The sequence below is a fragment of the Vitis riparia genome, chromosome 6 (genome assembly GCF_004353265.1).
Source record: "Vitis riparia cultivar Riparia Gloire de Montpellier isolate 1030 chromosome 6, EGFV_Vit.rip_1.0, whole genome shotgun sequence".
NCBI lineage: Eukaryota > Viridiplantae > Streptophyta > Magnoliopsida > Vitales > Vitaceae > Vitis > Vitis riparia.
Window position 1 is genome coordinate 14,841,031 of NC_048436.1, and position 14,366 is coordinate 14,855,396.

At 44.8% G+C, this 14,366-nt stretch overlaps 1 protein-coding gene and 1 pseudogene across 1 annotated transcript in view; both read left to right on the plus strand.

Moving 5' to 3' along the window:
* LOC117917025 (cation/H(+) antiporter 15-like) overlaps positions 1–811 on the plus strand; it is a 2,644-nt gene extending 1,833 nt beyond the window's left edge. The window contains exon 4 of the mRNA XM_034833255.1: positions 659–811. Coding sequence (XP_034689146.1) covers positions 659–811 — 153 coding nt within the window. The remainder of the gene's footprint in view (positions 1–658) is intronic.
* A 9,930-nt stretch (positions 812–10,741) lies between these two features.
* LOC117916040 lies at positions 10,742–12,391 on the plus strand (annotated as a pseudogene).
* Positions 12,392–14,366: the final 1,975 nt, after the last annotated feature.

A 14,366-nucleotide genomic window follows, 5' to 3' on the forward strand; every position in this document is an offset into this window, starting at 1 on the left:
CAGCCTTTTGGGGGGGCTGTATAAGTTGTTGGCTAAGGTGCTGGCTAATAGACTAAAAAAAGTGATAGGAAAAGTGGTTTCCCCCGATCAAAATGCGTTTATCATGGGAAGACAGATCTTAGATGCCTCTTTAATTACAAATGAGGTGATTGATGCATGACAAAAAAGAGGTGAGAAAGGTCTAATCTGTAAGTTGGATATCGAGAAGGCATATGATAGCATTAATTGGCAGTTCCTAATGAAGGTTATGCAAAAAATGGGGTTTGGTCCAAAGTGGTTGAGTTGGATGTGGTGTTGCATCTCCACAACCAAGTTCTTAGTCCTGGTGAACGGAGTTCCAGTTGGCTTCTTCTCAAGTTTGAAGGGGCTGCGCCAATGGGATCCTCTTTCCCCCTATATTTTTGTCATGGGAATGGAAGTGTTGAGCGTTTTAATCAAAAGGGTTGTGGAAGGGGGTTTTATTTCGGGGTATAACATTCGACATGGTAGAGGGCGGGCGGTCCACATTTCACACTTGCTCTTTGTCGATGACACAATCGTTTTTTGTGAGGCAAAGAATGAGCATTTAACGCATTTGAGTTGGATTCTTTTTTGGTTTGAAGCTGCTTCAGGGTTAAGAATTAAATTGACTAAAAGTGAAATCATCCTGGTTGGAGAGGTGGACGAAATGGCAGTGGAGCTAGGGTGTAGGGTGGGGCAGCTGCCTGCAGTCTACCTGGGGCTACCACTGGGGGCGCCAAATAAGGCCACTTCCGTGTGGGATGGGGTGGAAGAGAGAGTGAGGAGGAGACTTGCCATTTGGAAACGCTAATATATTTCAAAAGGTGGGAGAATCACTCTTATAAAAAACACGATGACTAGCATGCCAGTATATCAAATGTCCCTTTTCAGCATGCCCAAGTTTGTGGCAAGGAGGTTAGAAAAACTGCAAAGAGATTTTTTGTGGGGAGGGGGAAATCTGGAAAGGAAAGCTCACCTTGTCAATTGGGAGGCGGTTTGTGTGGATAAGGAGAAAGGGGGGCTTGGCATAAGGAAGCTAACCCTATTGAACAAAGCCTTGCTTGGCAAATGGATTTGGAGATTTGCTTGTGCTAAGGAGGATCTTTGGAAGCAAGGGCTCATGGCGAAGTATGGGTAAGAGGATTTCGGTTGGAGGACCAAAAAGACTTTTGGTGTGTTTGGAGTGGGGCTTTGGAAGGAGATTTTGAAGGAAGCTGGATGGTGCTGGGGAAAAAAATGGCGTTTAAAGTGGGAAAAGGCACTAAAATCAGGTTTTGGACTGATCTTTGGTGTGGGAGTACAGTGCTGTCTTAAAGATTCCTGCAACTTTTCACTTTGGCTGCTCAAAGGAATGCGACAATAGAAATGTGGGACCAGAATTTTGGCGAAGGAGGATGGAATTTGAGGTTTATTAGGGATTTTAATGATTCGGAATTGGATATGGTAGGCAACTTGCTGCATGTTTTGAGGGGTCACAGGATAACTTTGGAGGAAGATTCGGTTTTTTTTGGAAGGAAGAAACGGACAGTTTAGAGTAAAGAAAGCATACAGCTTGTTGGAAAGCCCTTTGATGGCCGTCTTTCCAAAAAAATAACATATGGTGGAGAGAGTTCCAACTAAAATTGTGTTTTTCGCGTGGGAAGCCGCTTGGGGGAAGATTATGACTCTTGATAGACTCAAGAAGAGAGGGTGACAGCTTCCCAATCATTGTTTTTTGTGTGGTTGTGAAAAGGAAAATGTAAATCATATTCTCATACATTGTACAATGGTCAGAGTGTTGTGGGATTTAGTTTTGGGTTTGTTTGGGGTTCAGTGGTTGTTTCTAGAAACTGTAAATGAGGTTTTATTTAGTTGGAGGGGATCCTTTGTGGGGAAAAAAAGGAAAAAACTTTTGAATTCCATTCCGTTGTTTATTTTTTGGACGGTTTGGAATGAGAGGAATAGATTAGCTTTTAGGGGGGGGGGGGGGTGTTAGCAATACAGAGACTTAAATATTTCTTTGTTTGTAATATATGGGGTTGGACTAAATTGTATATTGGAGAGGAGTCGTCTTCCCTCATAGGTTTTTTGGAGTGGTTATCCTCAAGATAAGGGGTGGTGGGTTTTTTTATTGGTTTTTTGCTTGTGAGGCCTTGTATACTTTGTGGCTATTTTGCCTCCTTTGATTGAATTCCGTGCTTACTTATATATATAAAAAAAGTTTCCAACCATTTGAATTGAATGTATGAAAGGTTTCACTTTCTTACAGAAAACCAAAATAAAACCTAAACCCCAAAAAAAAAAAACCCTTACATAATAATAAAACAGTTTTTGAGCCTTGGCATAATACGTGCACCCCAAATTGAAGGAGATTCTGGAAGTTATAAGAGGCCAAATAACCAAACCGAACCAGAATGTCAACCGGTTGACAGTCCGACTAGTCTGACCAGTTGGTCCAGTCCGGTTTTGAAAACATTTGTTGTCCAACTGTCAAAAGTACTTTACAGTGGTTTGGTTGCCTCCTAAAGGACTTAAAAGAAAATGAGAACTAACCTCTTAGAAGCTCTTTGTAGAAAAGTTAGGATCAAGATGTTTTGGCAGTGGAGGCTATATGAGCAGGTGTTTGAATTGAACCAAACTCTTCTCTCCATAGGTCCTCTCACAGAAACACTTTACTGAATAGTACAGCTGGAGCAAATGGGCACTAACTATGATTAATGTATGTGATAAATGGGTTCTTAATTAATAGTGAGTTGATCCCATGTAAACTGAGTGGTTTGGGCTAAAATTTCCCAATCATATTATTGTCATTTGGGTGACTCGAAAATTTTAGGCCTAAGCCTAACCTAGCCCCTCACCTGGTTTTCCAATCTCTATTTACAGGTGCTGTGATTAAGTCAAAGATGGATATTGTAACAGTATAATTTCCAGTCAGAACAATGATGTACTTAGAAGCAAAAGAAAATTGAATAATATTAAATTTTCATTATTTATTTAATTTCTCTATTATACTTTATGAAAATGTTCCTGTCTACAGTGATTTTGCCTGAAAAAAAATGATAATAATAACAATAGATAAAAAAAATAAGGAAGAAAGAGTAAAGCAGCGAGAGACTGGAAAAGAGTGCATGGACATGCACATGCACATGCACAAGACCAATGGAATTGTTTTCAAGTACTTTTGATTCTTTTTGTCCTTGCCTGAATGTTAAATCAACTTGATTTTTGTTGTATACTGACTTTTTTCTTTTAGGCTTATGCTATGTTAAAAATCAGGCATTTTTCATTTTCTTATGGCCCTAGGGTTTTGTTAAGTTTTTTAATGGCATCTTAGGTTCTGGATTTATGGTTAAGAGTCTCAATCTTCTAATGTAGCAATTGAGGCCTGTAACTTTGTCCGTTGCCCATTTACAGTCCGTGTACTGGATGAGACTGATATCCTTTTGAACTCAATTCAAACAAGAGGTAAATTCCTTAGTCTTTTGGATTCAGTTTGAACAGCATATCAAATTATTTGCAGTTTGAGGAAACCCTGGAAACCCTGACACCTTAGTTAATACTGTTAAGAGAGAGAGAGAAGAAAACTTTGATTCTCATTCATTGTGTCTTCTTACAATTGAGAAAATATATATATACAAGGCTAGGAGTCCTAACTACCATACATGTGACCTATATTAAAAAGGAAAGATTGTACACTATAAATTCATTATATTCAACACTCCCCCTCAAGCTGGAGCATATACGTCATATGCACCAAGCTTGTTACAAATGTATTTAATCCTAGGACCTCTGAGAGATTTAGTGAAGATGTCTGCTAGTTGATCATTTGAATTAACAAAACTTGTAGCAACACATCCTAATGTGATCTTCTCTCTAATGAAGTGACAGTCAACTTCAATATGTTTGGTCATTTCATGAAAGACTGGATTGGATGCAATATGTAATGCGGCCTAGTTATCACAGATGAGTTTCATCTGTTCATCCTTTCCAAATCTCAACTCTCGAAGAAGATGTCTCAACCATATGAGTTCACATGTTGCCAAAGCCATAGCTCGATACTCAGCTTCAGCACTAGATCTGGCCACTACATCTTGTTTCTTACTCTTCCAAGATATTAGATTACCTCCAATAAAAACATAGTACCTTGAAGTGGAACGTCTATCTGTGGGTGAGCCAGCCCAATCTGCATCTGTGTAACCAACAACCTGAGTATGACCTCTGTTCTCGTACAACACACCTTGGCCTGGTGTACTTTTGATATATCGAAGAATGCGGATTACGGCATCCCAATGGCTATCACATGGTGACTGTAGGAATTGACTAACAACACTCACAGGAAAAGAAATGTCTGGACGAGTAATGGTGAGACAGTTCAATTTACCTATGAGCCGTCGATATCTCCCAGGGTCTCCTAAAGGCTCCCCCTGTCCTGGTACAAGTTTGACATTCGGATCCATAGGTGTGTCTATCGGTTTATAGTCTAACATACCAGTTTCTTCTAGGATGTCTAAAGCATACTTCCTTTGGGAAAGGACCACACCGGAACTGGATTGAGCTATCTCAATTCCCAAGAAATACTTGAGTTTCCCCAAGTCTTTGGTTTGAAAGTGGGTAAAAAGATGTTGCTTTAGTTTCTGAATACCATCCTGATCACTGCCTGTAATGACGATGTCGTCCACATAAACAACCAGATAAATACACTGCCCCAAGGAGTTATGATGATAGAAAACTGAATGGTCTGCTGTACTGTGAAGCATGCCAAACTCTTGAACAACAGAACTAAAACGGCCAAACCATGCTCGAGGAGATTGTTTCAAGCCATATAGAGAACGGCATAACCTGCACACTAAACCAGACTCCCCCCTGAGCAACAAAACCAGGAGGTTGCTCCATATAAACTTCCTCAGCAAGATCACCATGAAGGAAGACATTTTTAATATCCAATTGATAAAGAGGCCAAGAACACATAGCAGCCATGGAGAGAAGCAAGCGGACAGAAGCAATCTTGGCAATAGGGGAGAATGTGTCACCATAATCAGAACCATAAACCTGAGTATAGCCTTTAGCAACTAAGCGGGCCTTAAGGCGATCAACCTGACCATCAGGACCAACCTTAACTGCATAGACCCAACGACAGCCAACTGTAGATTTACCAAAGGGTAAAACAACAAGATCCCAAGTGCCATTAGAGTGTAGAGCATCCATTTCATCCACCATTGCCTGTCGCCAGCCTGGATGGGAAAGAGCTTAATGGGTGCTCTTTGGAAGAGAAACAGAGGATATAGCAGAAACAAAAGCAGAATAGGGTGAAGATAATCGATGATAACTCAAAAAATTGTAAATAGGATGAGGATTACGAGTAGAGCGAGTACCTTTCCAAATAGCAATGGGTAAATCATCAGGAGAAGGCAGAGCCGGGGCAGGAGAAGCTGAAGGAATAGGAAGTGAGTCAGCAGGTGCCTCAGCAAAAGGGAGAGGAGCAGCGACAGGAGGGCGACGATGATAAACCTAAAGTGGTCGAGGAGGCACAACATCAGATGGGGAGACAATGGGAAGGGGCAAGACTTCAGAAACAGGAAGAGACTCAGAAGTGGTGGAAAAGAATGGTGAGTCCTCAAAGAAAGTGACATCAGCGGAGATAAAGTATCGATGAGTCTCAAGGGAATAACAGCGATAACCCTTCTGAAGTCTGGAATATCCCAAGAAGAGGCACTTTATGGCTTTGGCGGAAAAGCTTGTCCTGCCCAGGAGTGAGAATATGAACAAAACAAGTACAACCAAAGACACAAGGAGGAAGGAAATAAAGTGGTTGGTCAGGGAAGAGAAGGAAATGGGGAATCTGATCATGTAAAACAGAGGAGGGCATACGATTAATTAAATAACAAGCGGTAAGAACAGCGTCCCCCCAAAAACGAAAAGGAACATTACTATAGAGGAGGATAGTACGAGCTGTCTCAACAAGATGTTGATTCTTGCGTTCAGCTACCCCATTTTGTTGAGGAGTATGAGCACAAGAAGACTGATGAAGAATCCCATTATGAGACATAAAGGAAGTAAATGGAGCTGAAAAATATTCCCTGGCATTATTACTGCGTAACACACGAATAGAAATATTGAACTGAGTCTGGATTTCAACATAAAATTTCTGGAAAATAGAGAATAACTCAGCTCGATTTTTCATTAAAAATAACCAAGTACATCGAGAATAGTCATCAATGAAAGTGACAAAATACTGAAATCCTAAAGTAAACGTAGTCCGACAAGGACCTCAAACATTAGTGTGGACAAGCTCAATAGGAGACTTTGCCCGATTATTCAAACGCTTTGGGAACGAGACACGAGTATATTTCCTAAGCTGACATGACTCACATGAAAGCGACGACAAAGTGGAAAAACGAGGGACCATCTTCTGGAACTTGGAGAGACTAGGGTGGCCCAAACGACTGTGAATGAGGAGAGGAGCATCAGTGGAAATGCAAACTGTAGGAGATGAATCCGAGGTGAGGTGATAGAGGCCTTGAGACTCACGTCCTATGCCAATTGTCTTCCCCGTACTCCGGTCCTCCAAGGTCACAAATTTATCAGAAAAGGTAATAGAGCAATTAAGAGTACGAGTGATTTTGCTGATGGAAATAAGATTAAAAGGACATTCAGGAGTATAAAGGACAGAAGTGAGAGGTAGAGAAGGCAAAGGAAGGGCCAAACCAATACCTTTAGCTACAGTTTGAGAACCATTAGCTAAGGTAACAGTAGGTAAATAAGAGGTAGTAGTAATAGAGGAGAAAATATCCTTATTACCAGATAGGTGATCAGAAGCTCCAGAATCTAGAATCCAAGGTCCAAGAGAAGATGTGTGGGTAAAGCAGGCAGAAGCATTACCAGGCTGGGCAACAGAGGCAACAGAAGCCTGAGATGCCTGAGATGCGGAGGAGCTTGGAGGCTGAGGCAGCTGAGAATCAGAGGACTAGGCCACATGGGTAGTGCGAGGATGCTGTCCATGTAACTGATAGCAACGATCGCGAGTGTGGCCAAGTTTATTGCAATAGGTGCAATGAGGACGTTGGCCTCTACCTTGGTTACCACTGCGTCCTCCTCGAGAGGTAGTGTGAGAAACTAACACAGAAGAATCTGAAATGCTATCAGATGGCAAAGTCTGAGTGGACAAGATACGAAGGAGGCGAGCAAACACATCATCCAAGGACGGAACTGATGAACTACCAAGAATTTGATCGCGGACAGGCTCAAGATCCAGACGGAGGCCAATAAGAGTAAGGACCATGAAGAACTTATCAAGCTGTGTTTGTTGAGCCCCAACATCAGGAGTAAGAGCTATCACAGTCAAGAACTCCTCCTTAAGAGAGACAATCTGGCCAATATAAGTAGATAGATCCAAGTCCTGTTGGCTGATATGGACAATAGCAGAAGCCACCTTATAAAGATGCTGGATATCATTCGAGTATAATCCTTTGGCCTAAGTCCAAAATTTAAAACAAGTTTTGTAGGCCCGAAGATGAAGAAGGATCTTGGGATCAACGGATTGCCATAATACACTACATAACTAGGCATCTATCTTTCTCCACTGTACACGCTCAACCTCAGGGATATCTGCCTCCTGTGTAACCAAGTGATCCTCATATCCTTGTCCCATAAACCAAAGTTCAACAGAGACAGACCAAGAAAGATAATTTTCACTGCCAACCAATTTCTTCGAAGTAATCATAGGAGATCCAGATATGACAGAGGAAAAAATGGAAGTTTTAGTAGCCATATCCACTTATCTGGAGAATGAAGTATATTTGGATCGAAGAGAGCCCTAATACGACTTCAGATGCGGCTGAAGAAGGAAAAACCGAAGAATCGCCCGTGTGAGAGACCAAATGGAAAAGAAAAACAACCGTGGCACTATCGGAAAGGTAGAAGAACACTTCCCAAGGCACGTGCAAGGATTGGGGTTGAGAAAAAATAGCCGGAGGATGCCGGAAAAACTGTTCAGAGGGCCGACGGAGGCAAAAGAACCCCAAAAGAGGCACGTGTAGGGCTCGGATGGCAGAAACAGGTATGAAGGGTAGCTAGTCGGCGTCAGGCGAGGCTAGAGGAGGAAGCGCGTCGCCGGAAAGTGGCTCACGCGCCCTCACGCGCCGGTGTGTGAGATGCAGTCGCTGGCCGGAAAAACGCGCGTGGCCGGCGCGTGGGTGGTTTTTTGGCTCCGGTGCTTTGGGAAAAATTGGAGATCTCCTCCAGGCGCTCCTTGCGGTGTGGGAAAAAGACGTCGCCGGAAAAGTTTGCCGGAAAAGTCGCCGGCGGTGAATGTTTTCTGACGACGATTCGACCGACCGGAAAGCTTTGAGGTCTGAGGAAGGTGACTGGAATGAAACACAGTCACAGGAAGGTTTCCCGAAATTGATGACACGGGGAAACTTGAAAGAATTAGGTTTTCTCCCTTGGCTCTGATACCATGTTAAGAGAGAGAGAGAAGAAAACCTTGATTCTCATTCATTGAGAAAATATATATATACAAGGCTAGGAGTCCTGACTACCATACATGTGACTTATATTAAAAAGGAAAGATTGTACACTATAAATTCATTATATTCAACAAATGCATACATACAAAGTTATTTGCATGATAATTTTGTCATGAGAATTTATCAATCATTTTTGGAAGTCCAGCAACAGTACTTATATTTCTCTTCGATTTTGATTCTTATTAATTAAACATTTTCTTAACATAATGAATACAGGTCCTGTCATGTTCTACCATCATCTGATGAATGTTTTATCTTCAAATTTAAGCACTGTTTTTTGTTTATAGATCCATCCTTCCTCTTTTCCCCTTTCTTAGGCTGGAACTTGCACTAAATCTTGCCTTAGCGTTGGTTAGGCAAAAAATTTCAATAATTCCTCCTTATTATTTCAACCTAATAACTTATTTCCTGCAATATTAATTTCAATCATCATTTTGTTTATACATTTGTGCCCGACTATCCTAGTTTTTCTACTTTGTTCAATTTGACCCCTTCTTTATACCACATTGTTATGAAGTAGCATCCCACAAAAGTATTATGCAGTATTGCCCTGAATGAATACATGCTTCCTTAAGAGTCTTGAACGGAGTATCATCTGATGGTTCTCAAGTTATCTCTGCCAAAAGAAATCCCAAAGGATTAAAAGACTCGGCAAACATTGTGTTATTTGCTTTCAGATCTGGAGCCGCCTCGGCAAAGGCCAGAGACATCAGCAAGAACTGCTGGGAGGCTGATTGCTCAGGCAATGGGAATGAAGCTACCTTCCACATCATTTGGGTAAAGGGAATTGAAGAAACAGGAGGCGGCCAGAAAGCAGCGCATCGTTGCAAGGAAAAATTTGAAGAATGATGCTTGGGGCTTGTAGGGACCCCTCCCGTTGATGACACGTGGCACGCATTTCTATCCGGATCAGCTCCATCCGGATTTCCCCAAGAGGACACGTGGCGCGCTTCTCCTATCCGGACTCCCTCAGGGAGAAGCACACGACACTTGCAAACACCACATCCGGATGACCGCCATATCACATCCGGACGACCGCCATATCCTATCCGGATATGTTGTTGTCCAGATCGTTGACCAAAGTAAGCAATTCTTACTACGTCATTTCGACAGCCTGCCATAGCCCACATTCCGCCGCCTGTAGAGCGAAAGGACAGGAATGATGGCAAGTCACCTCCCACGATCTATGACAACCAAGTCACCTCCAAAGATCTCTGACAACCGCCCGTAGGGTGATGATGGCCTTGCCACCACCTAGAGGCATCATGACGAGCCAAAAAGTCTCCCCACCATTAAAGAGAGAGACAGAGCTTCTGTCATTATATATATGAACCTTCACACAAGGAAGAAGGTAAGCTTGCTATACCTAGTAAAAGGCCAACTGTGCCAACTGCTTAATCTCTCTAGCCATGGCTAACAAAACCATCGGAGGGTGTGTCCAGACACCCCGTCCGGACATCTTTTGCAGGGACTACTGAACCAGAACTCAATATTGGTTGAGAGCATGCGTCTATTTGGCAACCACAGAAATCACAGGGACGTTTTGCCTCAACATTGGCGTCGTCTGTGGGAAAACTTCGCTGATTCAGTCACCGGCAAAGATGGCCACACCTTCCAGAAGCCACTCATCTGTTAGAGGAGAGGAAGATAATTCTCAATGGCGCCAAGCCATCAAAAGAAGACAGTTGGCAAGCGAGCGACAACTTCAAGCTCTCCTCGAGGAGACAGTAAGATTAAGAGAAGAAAACGCGGTGTTGCGCATCCAGGCTTCATCAACGGGGCCTCCCCGTCTATAGAGTTCAAGAGGCCAGGTAGCAAACTCAAGGCCTGACCCAGAGTCAATATACCCTGTGACAGCAGGAGCAATCCCGGAAACATGCAACGTGAGGCCACATGAGCCACACACGCCCATGCACCGAGCTCCCCGTGAGGAAAGCTCGGACTCTACTCGTTTCTCGTCTAAGAGACAATGTGACAGAAGACCCCAGTTGTTGGACGCGATGCGCGCAAGACTGGGCCCCCAGGAGCCTGGCAAGCCAAGGCCGCTAGTAGCCACAACTTGGGGAGCGCACCCTGACCCTATGGTTACCCCTATGGTGCAGAACGTTCTCCTGCACCGTGACCCTATTGTCACCCCTATGGTGCAGAACGTTCCCCCGCACTAAGCGGTACGACAAGCTGGGAGAAGCCTCCCAAACGAGCCACCCATTGGCTCCATCAGCAAAAGGCTGGACGACATGCTCTCCACGCCCTTTTGCTCTCATATTATTCATTACGAGCCCCCAAGGGGATTCCTCGTACCAAAATTCTCCACGTACGACGGGTCCAGCGACCCCTTCGACCATATCATGCATTATCGACAACTCATGACTCTCGATATAGGAAATAACTCGCTGCTATGCAAAGTATTCCCCGCCAGCCTACAAGGACAGACCCTCTCATGGTTTCACCGCCTACCTTCCAACTCTGTTGATAATTTCAGGGACCTGTCGGAAGCCTTTGTGGGACAATACTTATGCTCCGCTCGGCATAAACAGAACATCAGCACTCTGCAAAACATAAAAATGCAGGATAACGAATCCTTGAGGGAGTTCGTGAAGCGGTTTGGTCAGGCCGTGCTACAGGTAGAGGCTTACAGCATGGATGCTGCCCTGCAGATCTTCAAGCGAAGCATCTGTCCAGACACCCCATTTTTCTAATCACTCGCTAAAAAGCCTCCTACGACGATGAACGACTTGTTCCGGCGTGCAAGCAAATACTCAATGCTCGAAGATGACGTGCGAGCAGCCACCCAGCAAGTTTTGGTTGTCGGACAGGCATCCAGAAATGGTACAGAGAGAAGTACCAAACTTCCGGACCGGCCAAGGCCATCCGATCGAAGGCAGGAATGGCCAAGTCGCCCGGAAATGCCGCCCCTCACACCCTTTTCCATATCCTATGAGAAGCTTCTCCCTATGATCCAAGGCATGTCCGATTTCAGGTGGCCTAGACCCCTCCGAACGGACCCATCCAAAAGGGATCATAGTAAAAAGTGTGCCTTCCATAAGGAGCATGGTCACACAACGGAGGCGTGCAGGAGCCTCTATTATTTGGTCGAAAAGCTTATAAAGGAGGGACATTTGAGGCAATACCTCCGCTCAGATGCCGGAGGTAGAGACGTTTCCCGAAATCACAACTCTAGAGCCCCCACGGCTCCAGCCGCCCCCAAAGCCATTATAAACTATATTAATGGAGGTCCATCCGATGAGGAGCAAGACTCCAAACGAAAAAGACAGAGATTGTTGCGGGAAGCATTGGTGCGTGAGCGTATCAATTCCATCCGGCCTGGGATAACTGGGAGGGGCCCTCGCCCCATAGATGGGACAATCATTTTCCCACCAGTAGACCCCACCCGGATATTGCAGCCGCACCGCGATGCCCTCATTCTATCCCTGGAAATGGGAAATTTTGATGTGAGACGCATCCTAGTTGACCCGGGCAGCTCGGCCGATCTTATACAAGCATCGGTCATTAGCCACATGGGATACAGTCTCACAGGCCTCGAAAATCCTGGGCGAATCTTATCCAGATTCAACGGGGCATCAACTACTTCCTTGGGAGATATTGTACTGCTGGTCCAAGCTGGCCCAGTCACTCTCAACGTACAATTTTCGGTGGTACAAGATTTATTACCCTTCAATGTCATCTTGGGGCGCACATGACTGCACTACATGAAAGCCATCCCCTTTACATATCATCAAATGGTAAGCTTTCTTACCAAGGATAGGCAAATCAACCTATACGGCAGCCAATTAGCCGCTCGCCAATGCTACCAAATAGCACGAGAAGCGGGGACCAACCAAGAGGATAAACCCCTCCCTGAGTCCACCCATGCACTTGACCAATAGCAATCACTGTGTCCGGCGGACCAAGATCCCTCGGTAGCGGACCCCTTGCAGACAATCCAAATTTCAGAAGAAGGTACTCACCTTACATATATCAGTTCCCTCTTGACGCCTGAAGAAACCCGGAACATTCAAAACGCCCTCCGACAAAATCATGACGTCTTCGCATGGGTGCATTCTGATATGAAGGGAATTCATCCCTCCATTGTTTCTCACAGGCTTAACGTCTTGCCAACAGCAAGACCCGTCCGATAGAGTTAGACGTTTTCACCCGGACAGGCAAAAAATTATCCGGGATGAGATTGACAAGTTGCTAGAAGCTGGATTCATCAGAGAGGTGGAGTATCCGAACTGGTTGGAAAATGTAGTGGTGGTAACCAAAAAAGAAGGCAAATGGCGAGTGTGCGTCGATTACACCAACCTCAATAATGCATGCCCAAAAGACAGTTTCCCTTTGCCACGGATAAATCAAATTGTGGATTCCACTGCTGGGCAAGGGATGCTCTCCTTCTTGGACGCCTTCTCCGGATACCATCAAATCCCTATGTCCCCGGCTGACGAAGAAAAGACAGCCTTCATAATGCCACACGGTCTTTATTGTTACAAAGTCATGCCATTCGGACTCAAAAACGCCGACGCCACTTATCAGAGACTGATGACGAAGATCTTCAAACCTCTGGTTGGCTGCACAGTGGAGGTGTATATTGATGACATCGTGGTCAAAAGCAAAACCCGAGAGGAACATACCCTCCACTTACAAGAAGTCTTCCACCTCTTAAGGAAGTATGACATGAAGCTGAATCCTTCTAAATGCGCCTTTGGCGTAAGTACTGGAAAATTCTTGAGATTTATGGTCATCCAAATGGGGATAGAGGTTAGCCCGGATCAAGTAAAGGCAATCATGGAAACACCACCCCCCAGGAGCAAAAAGGAATTACAGCGCCTCACGGGCAAGCTTGTCGCGCTAGGACGCTTTATAGCCCACTTCACTGATGAACTACGACCCTTCTTCTTGGCAATACGAAAAGCTGGAGCGAGTGGATGGACGGACAGCTGTCAAAATGCTTTCGAAAAAATTAAGCATTGCCTTATGCAACCGCCCATTCTAAGCAGCCCCCTCCCCAAGTTGTATATGTACCTGGCTGTATCGGAGTAGGCAATTAGCGCTGTTCTGTTCCGCTGCCCCTCGCCCAAGGAGCAGAAACCTATTTACTACGTCAGCAGAGCGTTGGCAGACGTAGAAACAAGATATTCAAAGGTGGAGCTAACGACCTTAGCTCTTTGAAGTGCCGCCTAGAACCTTCGCCCTTACTTCCAAGCCCACCCGGTGGTCGTGCTAATCGACCAACCCCTTCGCAACATACTGCACAAGCCGGACCTAACCGGAAGAATGCTTCAATGGGTCATAGAGTTAAGCGAATTTGGAATCGAGTTCCAACCCAGGTTGTCCATGAAAGGCCAAGTGATGGCTGACTTCGTGCTGGAGTACTCCCAAAGGCCTATCCAGTGCGAGGAACCAAGTAAAAAAGAATGGTGGACTTTACGGGTTGATGGAGCCTCCCGGGCATCAGGATCCGGTGTAGGACTTCTGCTGCAATCCCCAAAAGAAGAACATCTGGCGCAAGCCATCCGACTGGGGTTCCCCGCCTCTAACAATGAAGCGGAGTATGAGGCCATCCTATCCGGGTTGAACCTCGCCCTGGCTCTATCCGTCTCCAGGCTCCGGGTCTATAGTGATTCCCAACTCGTGGTAAGGCACGTCCAGAAGGAATACGAAGCCAAGGATGAGCGCATGGCGCGATACTTGACCAAAGTATGGGACATCTTACAACAATTCACCGAATGGACAATCGAAAAAATCAGGCGGACTGAAAATGGACGTGCGGATGCTCTAATAGGCATAGCCGCTTCCTTCCCCATCAAAGAAGCCATATTATTGCCCATACATGTGCAAGCCAACCCTTCGGTCGCGGAAGCC